The sequence below is a fragment of the Habropoda laboriosa genome, unplaced genomic scaffold, assembly GCF_001263275.1.
Source record: "Habropoda laboriosa isolate 0110345459 unplaced genomic scaffold, ASM126327v1 scaffold561, whole genome shotgun sequence".
In the NCBI taxonomy this organism is placed as follows: Eukaryota; Metazoa; Arthropoda; class Insecta; order Hymenoptera; family Apidae; genus Habropoda; species Habropoda laboriosa.
This window is the reverse complement of record NW_017100686.1, coordinates 583178-600734: the sequence shown is the minus strand read 5'-3', so window position 1 is coordinate 600734 and position 17557 is coordinate 583178. Positions and strand designations below refer to the sequence as shown.

Below are 17557 nucleotides of genomic sequence, written 5' to 3'. Positions count from 1 at the left end.
GTTATTTTAGCTTCGCTGTATATAACTTGTAATTCGATCCAGCGAGTATTTATCAGAATGATATTATTTTTAGAAAGAGACGCGAATCCAGCCGGAAAGCAGGGACAAAGATTTGGCGGAGCTGGTTGGCAAATGGCGGAACAACGGAGAGGCGCTTGAACCAAAATGGCGAGACGGCGATACGATACCGCTGCTTCCGTTCTCTCAATTCTCCCGATACACCAACAGCGAAGAGGAGGAGGACGATTACGAACGTCGCGAAATGGAGAAGCATCGTCAGAGCAACAACGGGCGAGAGAATTTCGTTCGTTCAAAGAGTAACCCTCAACTCTCTTACGACTACCAAGAGAAACACGAGTCGACGGGCGGGAACAGACGTGGATATCGAAGACGAGGAGTTCCGTTGCAAAAGGGAAATCGAGGCTGGACACGGGAAAATCTCGGTTTGACTGCGTTCGAGGAGAAGAAGGAAACGAACAATAGGAAAGTTGAACAAAGAGATGATTTTACGGAGGATAACGATGACAGAGGGCCAACGTCGAACAGATATCGAGAGTACTTCGAAACTCGACCGAATAACTACGAGTTCAACGACGAGGAATACTTGAAACCTCGGCCGAGAAAGAGGAGGCCTCCGCAGAATTACGAATTCGCTCTGTCCGAGAACGAGATGTCGTCTATGAACGAGAAAAGACCGGCGACTACTACGGAAAGTCATTCGGGAACTGCGTCAGGAGGCGGTCAATTTGTCCAGAACACCATGGAGCTGAAGTCCCTGTTGAAGATGCAGCAAGAAGAGGGTTTGAGCTTGTCCGAGGTATTGCAACGGAGGAATCTAACTCTAGACGACCTGCTGAAAGGCAAAACCGAAGTGATCAATGCTCTGAAGATGAAGGACGTCGAGGAGGAGGAAGGAGAAGATTATGTCGAGGAAGCGATCAAGATAATGTCCAATTCCTTGTCGAAACTCTCTACAACTACGAAGAGACCGGTGAAGCTGAAAAATTTTTCCAAAGATGAGGAACAACTCGTAATTTCGATCGTTCCCACGGGTCCTGGCTTGCCTAACAATCACACGAACGTTATAAAGGAATCCTCCTCGAGTGGTACGAGTATCGGTGAAATGTACTCGGAGGCTGGAGAAAACAGAACCGCTGGAAAATCGATTTTCACTAATGCGAAACATCCGCGAAACAGAGCTACCACAATGATTACAACATCGATGCCACCGGTTGCAACAAATTCCATGGAGCTATTGCAAGCCGACGACGCAGCTGCCGCCGTTAAATTACAAAGCAGTGGCGAAATCAAAGCCGAGAATCTCGACCAGGACGAAATTATGGAATTCTCCGATTTCACCGACTACAAGAAGGGACAAATCGGCGCGTCTCCTGTTTGGCTGACGATGCAAGACGAGTCTTCCGTGGAACATTTGAAAATTCACTTCGAGGACACGACGAGAGGCTCGACGTTGAGCATCGAGAAGATATTAAGTACCACCACCGAACGTTCAAACGCGACTAGTAATTTTTCAATAATCTCAGACAACGAAGAACAGTTTACCGACGAATCGATCAACAGCGACAAGGGTGTAAAGTTCGACGACGAAGAGGAACAAAGAGACTATTACGATACGTCATCCGAGAAAGAATATCAACGCAATACACCGACGATGATGTACTACGATTTCGAACAGAACACGCAAATCGGTAGCTCTATCGATAAGACTATAATACAAGAGATTAAATCTGCGTTGGACGCGATATCTGAAAATGGTAACGTTACCGTGAAGAATCACGAAAGCATTTCAAAGGAGCCACCGCCTAAAAATCATCAGGATGTAAATACGAGCGAGGAAAAAAGCTACGACGACGTTGTGTCGGAAGTGGAACCGGAAGCTCGAGCAGACATTTTCGAACTACTTACTTCTGGCTCCGCCGGAAGGAGACTCGAACGTCTGCTTAAATCGAGGAACATGAGCTTGGAGGAATTGATCGCGTTGAGACAGAGAGGCTTTAGTAAGGTTCATCTGGCTGACGTGTCGCGAATTAGAGCGCACAAGTTGAACGACGAATACCGAATAAAATTCACCACTCCGTTACCATCTAACGAGAATCATTTGCGACAGTCTACCGAAAGTGTTACAAGCAGTAGTGACCCGATACTAAAATCGATGAATTTCGTTCACCCTGAAGAAAGTAAGACCGAACGATTGTTCGACAATTTAGAAAAGTCTAGAACCAGTAACGAAGACGATGCGGTGAAAGAAAATGAGAAGGACGACATCGTCGAAGAAAGACATCGTACGGTACAAATTGTCGATCTATTAACAACTTTTGGTTCTCTGCCGTTCGCAAAGGACATTCAACGAGACTTCGCGGGCGAGTACAATAACGAAGATGAGAGGAAGTTATCTCCTGTAGAGAATAACACCTTCGACGTGGTGTTTGTAAAAGACAATACGGAAACGATACTTGGCAAGAACGATACTTCGAATGTTATTCAATCCGGTTTCGTTAAAGAGGTTGTTAAGCAAGAACCGAGTTCCGTTGATATTCAAACTGTTTACAGCGAAATGAGTAACGTTTTCGACAAAGAAGAGAATTCAGGTGAGAAGGGAAGGACTTTGTCGAAAGTGAAACCGAGTATAATAGCTAGTGGTGCTATCCTTAGCATGACACTTGTGGTTTTCCTGGCGATATTCATCATTTGCAGAATTCGACAGAAGCGGAAGTATAGGTATAGAAACACTTTCTCCAGAGCGGTGTTTCAAGGTCCAGTAATGGCGGCCAGGAAACTGTCCAATTCGAGCAGCTTAAGCACTGTGATGGTAAACGTGGTCGCTACATCGACCACCAAAAGATCAAACAAAGTCGAAACTCAGGAACCTACAAAAGACGGAGAAATGAACTCCAAGATTGACATCGACAACGATTCGCTAGACGCCAATGACAGCTGGGAGACCATACCTGATTACATGAAATGAACCGTGATACTGTCCTTTTTTTAGACAAAAGAAAAAAACAGTATTCCCATATTTATGTTAAGCTAAACCATACACATATCAAAGGCTGATTGTACACCTTCAGTTTATAAACTATACTTCGAACAAAAGACATGAAATGCTACCGAAAAATTGATCACTGGTTACCAATGAAATGTTTTTGTTAGAGTTTGCAGACTGATTTCACAGACAACGGCATTTTGTACATACGATTGCATAGAGCTTCTGATGACTTTTAATGTAACAGCTGGTGGAATTTAATGTAATTTAAAACATCGGTTAGTTAGTGTTAGCGCAACTCTTTTATATACGCTCTTATTTCGGAGTTGATCCCAATATTAAAAGATGTCAGAAGTTTGTCCAATATTCTAAACTTATCCTTTTAAATTGATGGACATAGAGTGAAGCATATTTATTTATATAGATAGCTCGTAAGTGAAATAAATTACCTTTTGTATAAAATAGAAAAGTATTGCAATTGTTATTCATTACTCACCAATATCTTTCATAAGTAAAAACATCCCTGAGTATAGCAGACACAGCATTATTGTTGTTTTGAAATACCTTATTAAAATAGGAATACTGTCTTGCTATACTTCTGCATTGTTTCAAAGCGACCTCTGCAACAAAAAAAAAATTAAAATTTTTTTATTATTTAGTATCTAAAGGCGAAACAAATTGAAAATTGAAATAGTTAAAATAATACGTTTGTTTGACGAATTTGCACAAACATTTACCTAAAGTAGGACTGCCTTTAAGTTCAACCATATCAGCAGCAGTCATGTATAACACAGTTGAATAAGTGATAGGAAGGATATCCAAATAAGGCTTCCATTTAGAATTTTCTTTGTGTCTCTCGATAAGGAGTGCGATCGCGAGTGCCACTTGAGGCATATGGTGTATCAATGGATCATTCTGAAGAGCAGTCAACTCTGGTGCTGCATTATGAATACTGAATATCAATCCCCTAGGTATCCTTAAAATTAACTCATTCTCATGGAAATTATGTTCTGCTTTTAAGCCTAAATCGTATCCAGGAAACTCCGACACGCTCGCTCCATTTACATTCGCGTCGTTCTCTTTAAGCCAATTTATAAATTGTCCAATCCCTTGGGATCGTTTTGGTAACTCTGTCTTCATTTCCTCCAACCGTTTAACCTTCTCCAAAATTGTTGATATCGCCACGTAATTGTCCCATAATTGCGTTACGTACGCTGAATTAATGCTCACTGTTTGGAGAAATAAATTATTAGTATTATTTTTAAAAGTAGACATAAAACATTGTTAAATAAAACGATTTTCTATTTTCTTAAAAAAAAAAAATGAGGTTAAGTGGGATACATATTCCACGATTCTTAGCGTTTAAACAATTTCACGTTCGAAAAATTATTTTTCATTCCGTATCGAAACATTTTTCTTTATCTTTCAACAATCATAGGAAAATTGAATACGGCTGTTAACATTGCACAGCTGTGTGTGTATATATGTATATACAGACACATGTACGATATATATATACGTACGCATGTATAAAAGTTATATATTCGTAAAAAACAAATACTTACAAACAAATAGTTTTTCGCACAAGGCATTTATCTCGTTTCTTTTCACTAAAGATAATTGCCTTTGAGGTGGAACGTGTTGTTTACTTTTACAGGACGCGTGAGATTTTCTTCTGCCCATGTTTGTACTATCTCACGGCACTGCCGTGACTTCTCCTCACATTTAGATACATTATAATGCGTAACGCGCGCCTACAACTGGCAAGAATAAACACTTTTTGTCGAAACGAAAATAGAATGTTGGACGCTCTACCTTCTTAGATTCGAGCAACATAACCACAAAACGACAGAGCGGAGCTACCTTCGTTCTCTATGTATCACTAACTCCACTGCACTTTATTGATTTTCAATTTCTGTCAGAGGTCACCTACTTTCGCAATTACACCAAATTCCGTGTCAGAATCACTCTTGATCATTCTTTTTTTTTGTTTCTCGGGAACAAACATGCCTATGACGCTTTACTCAACAAACTCAATATGTATTCAACATTAATATCAATTTTATCATTGTATTGCCATAACAACAAATAACTTTGTTTCATCATGATCAAATATATTACTAAGACGACATTTTTACGATATGATACGTCCCTTTAAAAATGCATACACTAACATACGAGCGCACGTTCATGTGTATGCATATTCATTAATTTAATTATCTCCCTTGTTTTTGTACTTCCCTTAAATTATTTAACAAATAAATATAATAGGGTAAAAAGTAATACATAAAGCATTAATGAAATAAGTTTCTTTTTTCCTTTTTTATATAAGATTTGTATTGTACAAAGTATACAAATAAACAGATGATTTGATGAATCTTTAGGAATAAATTTATATTGCCTTTATATTGTACCTATAAAGTTATCATTAAGGGGAGTCTAAAAACGTAGATTAATCATGAAATAGTTATCTATAAATGTAAAATAGAAGTTCAGTTTTTACTTTACCTCTTTGTACGTACATTTATAAATATACAAGCATATTATTCGTAACAGGAAATCATGAGAACTTCTATTACACGTCTACAATAACGGATATGTTAAATTGTACGAATCAAATTGTTAATAGTCGTAACACTTCCCGTTTTAACTATACAAAAAAGAACAAATAAAAATAAAGAATTACATTTTTTAAATGTGAAACTTAAAAAGTTACAAACAAAATAAAGATTTGGAGAAAGATTGAGATAATTTTTAAAATCATCCATTAGTTGTTTAACATTTATTAATTTGATATAAAATTATTTGGAATACTCTTATTAATAATTATCAAGGCTACTAACAGCCGTGAATATCTTTATATTTAATTCTATAAAATTCATGTTTCGTATTTAACATAAAAAATATTTTCTTTCATATATTTTAGTCGTTTACTAGCACATTTTTAGAACCTCCTTAATGTTTATAAATTATTCGGCTTGAGTACAACTAAAAATAATATAATAAAACAATTATTTGAATTTCCCCGCTGCAAAGTAAGGTAACTAATTTTAAATTTTTTTTACAAAAAGCAACGAACCGAAGTATTGGTGACAAGTACGACGTATTTAAAAATAACAAATTGATATAAATAATTCATATCGTATAATTAAAAAATATAATTTACTTAACACTACACACGAACTAATTTTCACATTACTTTAAAATTACTAACGTAATTCTTCTATAATAAAAATTTTGGATATTTTTTTCTTTTATTATTTCATTATAAATTTTAATTTTACATTATACTGTTATATCACTTATGTAAACAGTATGAAATAAATAATAAAAAAAGAATGAGGAAAGGAGAAACGAAATATCTAGAACATTTGATAGAAATTCAAATACCCTGGTTGAAAGGGTATTTGAAAGCAAGTTATCATAATTATGCAACTTGTACGAAGTACAAATAAATCACTATATCTTAATATTATAGTTGATCACGCATTATACAGAATCATAAGTATATAATATATGTTCTACAATATTATCCATAAACTTCGTATTTCTTTGCAGCGGAAAATTCGTATCTTAAATATTAAAGATACACATACAATTACAGTAATATATAGCATTATTTATACAGCCTAACCTCTAACTAGAGCCTTATAGACCACATGATTCTCTTCTTCACTGCTACCTGAATAGAAATTTATCGAAATCCACGTATCACGAAATTAAAACTACAATTTCTTTTCATTCAATGCGTTGTGTATGTCATAGGAGTTTTACACGTTTGTAAAAATTGGAAATTATATATAATTTATCCCCCTTAATAAATGTGTGCGATATATTTGTAAATCTTAACTTCATATAATTATTTTTAACATTTACATCTTTTGTTTGTATTTCAGGCATTTCTGTTCTCGTAGATACACATTACAGTATACCAAATAACTTGTGGATCACATATTAAAAATAGTCTATAGGTGTTGAAACTTTTATGATTTTCAAATGATTTGCACAAGGATACCAGCCTCTCATGAATTTTGCTTTGCAGCCAAAATAGCACGCGATGCATTTGTGGTCCCCTGTTTTTGTCACTAAAAGCTTCAAAAAGAACAATAATTGTGATTACTGTAGTGTATCGATACACTATTCAAGGGGAATTATTAGACTACAAAACGCATGGTACATAAATATTAAATTACTTTTCATCCAATTCATAAGTATTGGAGTAAATTGTGCAGACACTATGGAACCAACTTTACAAAATTTCTAATTCTTTTATATCAGGTATTTTTCCTTTTTAATATCTGTATTTATACACTTTGTTTTATTTCCTTCTATTGTGTAGCAGTGTCTGAAATGCTTTGCCGCCACGTAGCATGAAAAGGAATCTTCAAGATTTTAACCCTTGTTTTAGGCAATGCAGTTAATAAAAGTTTTTGAAGTTGCGGCAATGGTAATATATCCACCTGAGGATTTGTTAAATTTGGTTGTTTATCATCGCCTGAAAAGTACAAAAAAACTTGTAAAATTAGTTAAAAAACAATTTTTTCACATACAATACACATTCGTTTTGCAAAATACCTTTTTGATTGTCATTTTCATCCTCAACATCTTCTATTAATTTTAAACAGGGTACCGGTTTTAAAACTGGTATCGAGTCGCCAGTGACTTGTTTACGCATTAGATTACATTGATCAACAAATAATTCTGTAACTCTAAGTAACTCAAGTGTAACACCCCATACAAAATGTGTCAAATTATTTGATAATTCGGTAACTCCTCCAAGCACCATATTATTAGACGTTGCCGACTGAGATATGTAAGTTGGTATAATTAATAGCCTTTTAATATTTTTACAATTTGCAAGACATTTATCAAAGCCATTTTTCACGTCGAAGTTGACCAATTCCATTTGACTCAAATTTTGTAATTTGGATACACCATCCAAAATGTCAAAAGTACAACACAACCCTTGCCCTTTTTCAAGTCTGAGGCGTTCCAATTTTTGTAATTTTATCAGAACTGTAGTACCAAATTTGTCTGGAAAATCTGAACATTCACCCAATTCTAATGCTTCCAAATTCACTAAAGCTTGTATAATATCGATCCTCTTCTTCCCAAGTTCCTTAACTGACGTTAAACTCTAGAATACATATTCAATTTATATACGAAAGGCTCGAAAAACTAGGAATAATACTAAAAAATAACTAACTACACATACCAACTGTGTTAACTGTGTTAGTTCTTGTAAAGGTGTGAGATCTTCTTGTAGAGACATTCCACTTATTGCTTTAAGCCTTAATTCTTGACAACGCTTGAGATTTCCAACAGACTCCAAATTTAAGGAATCACATTTTATTGACATTGCACTCAATACTTCCAACTGAGGACAACTCTTAATAACTTCTTCAACAACCATCACAGGGCATTTACATAATTCTAATTTAACGAGGCTAATTACACGTGGTATTACTAGTAAAAACTTTTTCCAAATGCTATCGGATTCTCCTGCTACAAGCATTTTTCGGAGATCTAAATGTTGAGTACCACGCCTCTGTAATGTATCTGCTAAACCATCCCAGTCTGTTACTTGACTATTTTTCATTCGTACAGTTTTCCACAGTGATGGATGTGCCGCCAAGTCTCGCCACATTTTACATACTCTTGCAGCACGGAGTAATTCTTGAACCTTAAGATATTGGAAAATGCGCAGTAATGCATGATAACCAGCACAAACTGAATCCATAAAATGTTGTTGTTGTTCCGTTTCCTGTTGATTTTGTTTTCTTCTGAAAGTATTAAAATAATATTTTTAAATAATTTCTGTAAAAGATACAGGCCTATATAATAAGGGTATCATATTCTACACATGTATAATGTTGGCTACAATTTTCTTTTAAATAAAAAATTAATTTTACATTACTATAATATGAAATCTTTATAATTTCGAAATTCATTCTCAATACGAATTGAAGAACGTTATAATTTTTTATAGAGGCTTTTAAAGGACCAATGATTTACAACTATAATGCCAACAATTGTATATTATATCAAATAAGAAATGTATAAAAGCCTCTGAAAAAAAATTCAAAGATTGAATATCTGTTTATTTTAAAATAGAATGAAGCCATAGAAACAAAAAACAAACATAAATAGAGGAGGTGGAAAGTAATAAGGAACAAGGATTTTAGGATGTTTTTGGGAAAACGCACTAAGACTTTTTTGTGTTTCAGCTCGCACATGTCTTTATATCTGTAAATATAAAAAGTAAAAATGAATTAGATTTTTTCCACTGAAGCACTTATCAGTAACTGTATTTGCAATTGTAGCATGAATGTAAATAATATATGCAATGATTATCCAATTTTTTGTATACATTTTTAGGAAAAGTTGTTAATTAGAATACAAAGGTTTACTTTGATACTACAATTACACAATACCTGCAAGAACCAACGATGTGATTGTTTCGTTCATTTTTCACATGTCTCAAAAATTTGGCCGCATTTCTAAGAAGCTAAGGCAGTGTGCTTCGATCACAAGATAAAATCAAATTCATTTTTCACCTCGAACTTTTATATTTTCAAATATAATAAACATCGGTATATATTGCATTTACAATACTGTTTATATAAATTTTGTATGAAACGAAAAAAAATATATATACAACTGTGTATATATTATCTTTTTTTTCACAACATTCCACAGTATTATTTTTTAGAAACAGTATTACAAAATTCATAAAAATATTCAAATAAAATGAAATGTATTTCTTAACATGTATATGATACGAAATTAATCATGGAAAAAATATATGTATATCTTGTAAATACAATATGTACAAAGCAACTGCCAAAACCTCAAAAGAGAGTTGCCTTAACTTATTTGAAGAAAATATTTAAAAAAAGGAAGTAAAAGAAATATGTCGATGCGTTGAGAAACAAGTACTTACTTGCTACTTATTTGAACTGTACCCAAACTACTTGTCACAAATTGCTGTGTGTCTACTTTAAGTAAATCATTGTTTGTACTAGTTGTGTTTGAATTATTTATTATAGTCTTCCTTTCGGGTGACATATAACTCACTGATTTTTTGGTTTCTACTGCAAGGTCTCGCGTATTGAACAAATCATTCTGTAATTTATTTGTTTTATCGCTACTATTACATGTTTCTTCAGTTTCCTCCATCACAGCACATGGTGTACATTCTGTTTGTGATACATCTCTCGACATATCTTTGTCAGTTAACTTATCAAGAGCATCTTTCCCCAAAAACTTTGTTGTTAATGGAGTGCGTGATTTTATAGATATAGAATTTTCAACAGTGTTTGATGTATCTGTAAGTGAATTATTCTGAAGTATAGGAGCTTTATCGCCAATTTTAACAGATTTCACTGTTATAGCTGGTTGAACAGCCATAGCATTATTTTTTGGCACAACAATGTATCTTTTGCCTCCCATCAAAGCAATATTCTGGGCTGGTTTTGGTAAAACTCCATCATGACTTTGTAAAAATTCATTTTCTGTTTGAGCAAACCAACTGCTGTCTTTTTTATCCGAATTTAAAGGGGAATGTGATGTTGCAGAGGATGTTTTTGAAACTTTAGTAGTATTTTGAGACTGTAAATCTGTATTATCAGATTTTGGAATTCTTTGAAGTTTTGGTGGATTTAGATTTACTTGATGTTTTGATTTTGCACTTTGTGCACCTAACATACTAATTGGTATCAATGGAGGAGGTGTCAAAGATGGATTTGTTTGAGATTGATGAGATTCATTAGTATCTTGCTGACAGTTCTACAACAAAATTAACATCATTTATTTAAAATGTAATTACTGTCAGCCAGTATGTATCCAACAATTTCTATTTAACTGCTTTGAAATATACTCAATAATAAATAAATGTAAAATAAAACTAGATTCAGCTAAGTGATAAACAAAAACAATATTCAAATAACAGATCTTAGAATGGAGAAACAAACTATATTGTTTAGATGATAAATTATAAAGAAATGTTACAAATATTTAATTTATAACACAAAAACAATTCAACAGATTAAAACAAGCTTAAAAAAAGACTTTTTATTACAAACAACCTACCTTGCAAACATAATCATCACTTCCTGCAAATTCCATACCATCAACACATTCAGGATGATATAAACAGAGACAGACGCGACATTGTAAGCTTGGTATCAACCCCATACTTGTAGAACATCTTATGCTGCATGGTTCTTGAACTTTCGGCCTGTAAGATGTGCGTTGATTGGGGAAAGGGATTAAGGAATCAAACACAAAATTTAAATAAAGGATTTAAGGATAAAGAGGATAAAGGAGAATACAGTTATGAAAAATATAGAAGGAAAGTTTGAACTATCTCAGAATAAAATCTTAAACTTTGTAATTACATATGTTTGCTCTACAGCATGCATTTCAACATTTACTAAAATGATATCTGCTCTAATTTATTTTCTTATTTATAATGTTAAATATGTAGATTTCTTCAAATAAATCATTTAAAATAACATTACTACGTTACGATTAAATGGAACAATTTCGTTACAATGGAAATTGAAGTTAATATTATTTTTTTCAAATTCCAATTTGCTGTAAATTCTTCATTGGGCCTTTTCAAAGCACATTAAACATGATTGTTATGGTGTTTAGCCACTAAGCGTTTAGGATACCCTTGAATATTGCAAATTAATCGCAATCATACAAGTAAAGAACAATTAAAAGAATCAGGTACTTACGTTAATTGCCTTTTGGGTTTGGGGGGCAGTGGTTTTTCTACAGGTAGTTGACTTCGCCTTGTACTCGTAGTCCGTTGAGGTGGAAGCATTTCACTTTCTTGAGGGGGTGACTTTATTTCTGCTATGCATATTTGAACAAAAATTCTGATAAAAATAACAATTTTTCATACGAAAAATTATAAGTAAGCTTATTTATTAATAACTCAGTTTAATTGTCTATTACTTATTAGAATGAATTATTGGATGACACATATAGTATGCCATTTTTCTACTTTTAAAATTGTACAGATCATAAACTTAAATTGAATTACTCTATGTATTACAATTAGTAATAGAAGAAACATTTTTTGCTTAACAAGTGCAACAATTTTATTAATTAATCTTAGCAAATTGATATAACAAGTAGTTAGCAAAATACAAATGATAATAAACACTGCTTCACATTGATATAAATGCATACTTATTTGGGGGGTTTTCTTTGCAGGCACTTTCACTTTAAACCCTGTTGATGCAGCTTTTGGTGATTTAGCAGCTGCTTTTGTAGGCAATGATACAGGTTCTTCTATTGCTCTTCTCCCAGGTGTGCCTTTCTTATATCCTACACCTCTCCTTAGTGGAGTTGTAGCTATTCCAGGTCCCTATATTCAAATTAAAATATTTCAGAAAATTTTTATAGATTTTACATAGATTACAATATTAAGTTGTATACCCTTATTCTTTTTGCATCTCGAATAATCTCCTTTTCAGGATCATCAATACCAATTGGTTCTTTGAAGAATGTAAAGTTATCAATAGTTAACTCTTTTGTATTAACTGTAGAAAGAAAAAAAGACAATATCATTGTATTCACTGTAAAATACATTATTATATTTATATATCATAAATTATACTTACGAAATTCTGCAACTTCTCTAAAACTTCTAACTTTCTTTCCCTTTGGTGTATAATAATAGATATCGGCCATTCTTTTGAGACTAGAATCGCTACTTGCTCTAAATACCAATTCTCGTTTCCAACCATACTTGAACGGTTCTTTGAATGCTGGACATGACATATCAACAGCCATTTTTGGTTTTCCAACACTACCTGGACTGACTCCGCGTGTTATACGTGTACCTTTAGATTTTAAAGATGTTGCTGGACTACTGGCTGATGATGAGTTTGTTGACTTAATTGAAATTTCACCTGTTTTTTGTACTTCTAATTCTGACTCCATACTATTTGGTATTCCAACTGAATCTGTTTCAGATTTATCCGATTCTTTCTCTTTCTTTATTTTATCTAAATCTAATATATGTTCTGTATCATAACTATGCATTCTATTGTCATCCGAATCTTCATCTTCCTTTTTGAAATCAAAATTTTTCCTTATACTATATCTAAAGCGTTTTGCCAATTGAGCTTCTGCTACTTCAGCTTCAGCTGTAATAAATTATGTAAATGTCATCTAATTTTTCCTAAATTGTTTTGTCAGAAAGCTATTTTACTTAAATATATCTATATAACTTAAATAAATGATACTTATCAATTAATGCATATTATTATTATCTTATTTGTATAATACAGCTATGTTTAAAAAAATGCCCCATTATATGTAGATTATACTGACAGATACTAGTCAAAAATGAAATATCACAAAAATTTGTGATTAATATTAAAAAAATTTATGAAATAATTAATCCAAATTATTACCTATCAACAAACAGTATACATCTATAAAAACAATGGTTTATTATAATCTCAATGTAAAATTTTCAGTCCTATAATATATTGTCAAGATATACTATAAATGGTTGATAAACAAGCATATAGCAGACATTTTGAATCGAGTATAATAATAATCACAAATACCAATTAGTTTTTTCAGAACATGACTTCCTGGTTCCATTTCATTATCTCCTTGTGTATCAAAGCCATTGAACTCCATAGATTCCTCTGAGCTAAGATCATCGGGTTCCGATAGCTTCCGTTTGCGTCCTTTTGTATTTAATATTGTATCACTTTCAATGGTACTAGTTGAATTAACCTTGAACTTACATAGCTTTCTTTTAGCATTTGGTACCATACCCTTTTTTGATGAACCTTTCATGTCGCCGTTCACCTCCTGACCATCCATTTTAGTGGCAGTTTCCACTTTATCTTGGGTCTCCTGTAGATCCGGCATACTACCAGTTTCTAGGTTAGGATTCTCGCGTGCCCTTTTTATTAAGACTGGCACGATCCATTGTGCGGCCCCTTTGGGACCAAACACTGATCCTACGTACTTCAACGATCGATGCGTGAGGAACGTTGATCTCGTGCTATTCGTCACTTCGTAAAAGACTCCATTAAACGTTTCTACATACAAGCAACCGTACTACAATCCCCTCGCGTCTGGGTACCACAATCCCGCGCTCATCTGTCCGCGAATGCGCACACCATACGCGCAGGCACCACTACGCGCTATTTACACAACCGTCAGGATTTCACTTTGTATGATTTTGAGCAACTCCTCATTACGCTATCACTCTACACTTATTTTCTTGAACGACTAGAAAAATTGTATTATAAGAAACATTACTAATTTTTCTATAAACGTAATTTAAACCTTCTAAGTGAAAAACAGAGTCCTCAGTAGACACGAAGCGTCCGTGAACCACACAACCGGAAATGGCCGGAAAAAATATGCTAAAGCTTCATTTACAATTTGTGTAATTTACAATACAATATCGCGAACACAATTCTAAATTACCAACGATTAGTATTTAATAACTTACATAATTGTGATACAAAATTTTTGCGAATAATGAATTATTTTGTAGCATTTATATAAAAACTGGCACTTTTATATGTAAATATGCTTATTACAGCGATTAACTTAGTGCAGTAATTATTATTCAATATTTATATATTTTACTCAATATTATTTGACAAATAGTTCATATAACTTTTGTATTACTTATTTTATCTATGCGTATAAAAATATAACCCAACAACATTCAATTTCAGAATATACCTAGACGAGTTAGGTGCACCATAACCAAATTATTGTTTGTGGAAATATAGTGGTGTATATACCATTTTGCAACTACGATATTATATAGTGCAAAATAAAGAAGGCAAAGAAGATCTGTAGCGCATAGTAATAAAAGTTCTTGAAGTAATAGTTTAATGAAGATATTATAGTTTTAATAAAGATAATTACTTAACAATGTTATCGGTTTAAAAAAAAATTCATATCTTCCGCAATTGTATGTACAAGGTAAGCATAAAGTTAATCTGCTTGTCACCGATTTGAAATACAATTCTCTTTTACTAATCTGCTTTTAATAATCAACATTTTTTAATAATAAAACAAATATTTAAATCATATCTATTCGTTTCGTTTATTATATATTACAATTTACTGTCAATCGCAAAATGACAAACAAAGTACACATCAGATAAGCTTACTAAAAAGGAGAAATAGATATTGTATAATGTTTCAATTAATTTGCAATTTTTGTATACTTGTCTATCATAAACATCTAATGTCATCAAGAGTATGAAATATGTATTACTGTATAAATATAATTTTGTATACATACAACAAGACCCATAACTAAATGATTTGATTTTTTTTCATGACAATTTAATAGGATAGATTTTTAATTAATATTATTTCTCAGCTTTATAAGAAATTCTTCATATTACTATAATTCTTCATGAAATAAAATTATATTTATCATTATTTAGAAACAAACACATCCTTCAAATGGAGCGTGTTTTGAAAGCTGTACCAGCAGATTTAAGAGTAAAAATGGAGGCACTTGTGCATGATTTAACTTTGGCATTAGAAGAAAGCAATAATAGTGCAAATGTGAGGCGCAGATGGGGTATTAGAAGAAGAGCCCGTTCCACGGGTAATATTCGTAAGTATAAAGCAACAGAAATATAAAAAGATAAAATTTTTTTGCAATACATATATGAATGTATTATAAGTTAATATGTTACGTAAACATTTCTTAAATAGAGACTAAAATGGATTCATACACGTGCATTCTAATCACATTTCTATGAAATCAGTTCCAGTCTACTTCTACAAGGCAGACAGAGGATTGTTATCAAGATTGTCTTTATAGAAACCATATTTCATTACTCAAAGAAGTCAAATTTTATTAATCTTTGAAAAGTAATTTTTAAAGCTTGAAAAACAATAAAGGAATTTGGAAAATAATCTTTAAATAATTATTTTTCATTTCAGCATCACTTCATGTGCACAAACAATCAGATGACAGTTCATCCTCCATTTGTGACATTCATGTTCCAAAAAATAACGCTTCCGCCAAATATCAATCCGACAGCGATGATACAAATCAAACGAAAAGATTTGCACGTTTTTCTAATTCAAACAATGCTAGTAACATTGAAAGTGATTCAGTCAATGAAAATTTTGTACCTAGAATAAATCCAAGACGTAAAAGAAAATTTAAAAGAATGGCTGTTGACTCTGATTCTAATCCTACAACATCTCAAACAATTGCAATGTCAACAAATCTTGCAAACAAAAAGAGAATTCTTCGAGGTGATTGTAAAAATAGATATGGGACAATATGGTAATGTATATTACAGAAACATGTATCTGTATTTAGTATTTACTGGTACAAAATAAAAATGTAAAATTATAAAAAAATAATGTGTTTCAAAACACCTTTTAACCACAGGTGTGGAAAACGTAAAAGATCTTGTAGAGAGCGATCTACAGATTGTGGAATGAGATCGTTAAAACCAAATACAAATACAAAATCAAAGAATCGCATTAAAATGCAAACGGAAGATGGTATTGATTGCTCAAGAATATCTAGTTCGAGCATTTCGTCTAGCGATTCGGAAGCTGGACTTATCACAAATGATGAAGATCGAGAAGGTATTAAAATATTTATACACAACAGTGAATACTGCAATTAATTATTTCTTGCAATTGTAGGAGATGATGAACAGTCAGATTGGATTGGGGAACCAGGTTGGTGGGATGATGGTGAAAGTACTAATGAAGATAAAGTCAATACTGATTCACCATTTCAAATCATGCTACATGGAAATTTTGAACACACAACAATTGAAACAAGAAAAAGCTACAGAAAAAGAATTCAAAGAATTCGAGAAGGTCTAACTGGAAGAGAAATTCGTGCTGGTCGTCGTCATGTTGATAACAAACCTGGATATTCCATTATCACTTCAGCCAATGAGAAAGTTTCGAGATTTTTACAAGATCCTACTCAAAGTGAACTTAGACTACACCCTATGCGGCAGCCTGAGCGAGAAAAACTTCGCCGGCTTGCAAATTTATATAGCTTAAGTTTAAAAGGAGATCTAGGTTGTCCAATTTTATATAAAACTCGACATACTACACAAGCTATTTGTGTAGATCAAGTATCGCTCAACCGATTTTCAGGTTATAAGAGATTAAGAAGAACCCCACAAAATTCGCCAAATTCAGAATTAATAATGCATAATCAAGAACATCAAATTTCTAGTACAAGCTTTGATTCACCAATCATAAGTCCTATATCAAACTTAGATTCAATGCAAGCTTTACCACAATTTGCTCATTTTAAATGGGATTTGAATAGTATGGATATTGAAATTCATGGAAAACCAAAATTACACGATTTTGACCATTCAAAATCAAGTTAAATTAAATTAAGTTTTTGTTAATTCGTTTTTTGAAATAAATTATTTGTGTATATTCATACTGTACTTTTATACATAACTTTTTTAAATTGTACAATTAGAAACATACAACTGTATTATGTAAAAAATTATGCACTTAATGTAAATTTTTGTGTTG

General features: G+C 32.8%; 3 protein-coding genes across 5 annotated transcripts in view; 1 reads left to right on the top strand and 2 right to left on the bottom strand.

Moving 5' to 3' along the window:
* Nucleotides 1–5027, bottom strand: part of LOC108576895 (histone-lysine N-methyltransferase setd3) — a 15840-nt gene extending 10813 nt beyond the window's left edge. Inside the window, exons 1-4 of one of the 3 annotated variants that reach the window (XM_017939962.1) lie at nt 4820–5027; nt 4570–4758; nt 3742–4233; nt 3501–3624 (exon numbers count right to left, since the gene is read on the bottom strand). In XM_017939962.1, coding sequence (XP_017795451.1) covers nt 3501–3624; nt 3742–4233; nt 4570–4687 — 734 coding nt within the window. In that variant the 5' untranslated portion in view covers nt 4688–4758; nt 4820–5027. Of the gene's footprint in view, nt 1–3500; nt 3625–3741; nt 4234–4569; nt 4765–4819 lie in introns of those variants that run through there. The other 2 variants (XM_017939963.1, XM_017939964.1) reach the window with 2 other exon arrangements.
* Nucleotides 5028–7332: 2305 nt separating this feature from the next.
* LOC108576899 lies at nt 7333–13933 on the bottom strand. The gene is made up of 10 exons (XM_017939971.1): nt 13600–13933; nt 12643–13170; nt 12458–12561; nt 12209–12386; nt 11749–11866; nt 11096–11243; nt 9948–10792; nt 8220–8787; nt 7580–8141; nt 7333–7499 (listed from the first exon to the last, which is right to left on the bottom strand). The coding sequence occupies exons 1-10, from the start codon at nt 13910–13912 to the stop codon at nt 7333–7335; spliced, it is 3531 nt and encodes a 1176-aa protein (XP_017795460.1). The 5' UTR covers nt 13913–13933.
* A 651-nt stretch (nt 13934–14584) lies between these two features.
* LOC108576878 (G patch domain-containing protein 2) lies at nt 14585–17403 on the top strand. The gene is made up of 5 exons (XM_017939941.1): nt 14585–14613; nt 15463–15638; nt 15971–16322; nt 16431–16633; nt 16694–17403. Exons 1-5 carry the CDS (start codon nt 14585–14587, stop codon nt 17401–17403), a joined length of 1470 nt encoding a protein of 489 aa, XP_017795430.1.
* Nucleotides 17404–17557: the final 154 nt, after the last annotated feature.